At 62.5% G+C, this 421-nt stretch overlaps 1 protein-coding gene across 1 annotated transcript in view; it reads left to right on the top strand.

Annotated features, from left to right (window-relative positions):
* The window catches only part of ETH_00035750 (uncharacterized protein), a gene marked incomplete at both ends in the record, with an annotated part of 5,171 nt that overhangs the window by 1,189 nt on the left and 3,561 nt on the right, over positions 1-421 (top strand). Inside the window, one exon of the mRNA XM_013374975.1 lies at positions 4-7. Coding sequence (XP_013230429.1) covers positions 4-7 — 4 coding nt within the window. The remainder of the gene's footprint in view (positions 1-3; positions 8-421) is intronic.

Raw genomic sequence — 421 nt, 5'->3', positions numbered from 1 at the left:
GACGCCCGCGCCGTCTTCGTCTTCAGCAACAGCAGCAGCAGCAGCAGCAGCAGCGGGGGGCCCCCCGACCCGCTCTTCGCCGCGAAAAGCCTCGGAGAAAGTGCGGAAACTCGCGAACAAGAAGAAGACCACTTGACTCTCCTCAGGTTCCTCGGGGCCCGCGCTGCTTGCTTCCCCCAAAAGCCCATTTTGGTGCAGCTGCTGCACGACCACCGCAAGGGCCTCGTCAAAGACATGGGCGCCTACGCAGCAGTTTGTGTCGCGGAACTCAAGATGATGCTGCTCGCCAAAAGCTGCGCAGGATGTCCCGGAGTTTTGCCCCTCCTTGGCTGCTGGTTCGCCTTCGCCCCGCCGCCCCGCAAGACCCTCAAGGGGCCCAATCTGGGCAGGCGAGTTCCTCCTTTTCTTCTTCTTCTTTCGC

The sequence above is a fragment of the Eimeria tenella genome, genomic scaffold (assembly GCF_000499545.2).
Source record: "Eimeria tenella Houghton genomic scaffold, Eth_scaff2421, whole genome shotgun sequence".
In the NCBI taxonomy this organism is placed as follows: Eukaryota; Apicomplexa; class Conoidasida; order Eucoccidiorida; family Eimeriidae; genus Eimeria; species Eimeria tenella.
The sequence above is the reverse complement of the archived record's forward strand: the minus strand, read 5'-3'. Positions and strand labels throughout refer to the sequence as shown.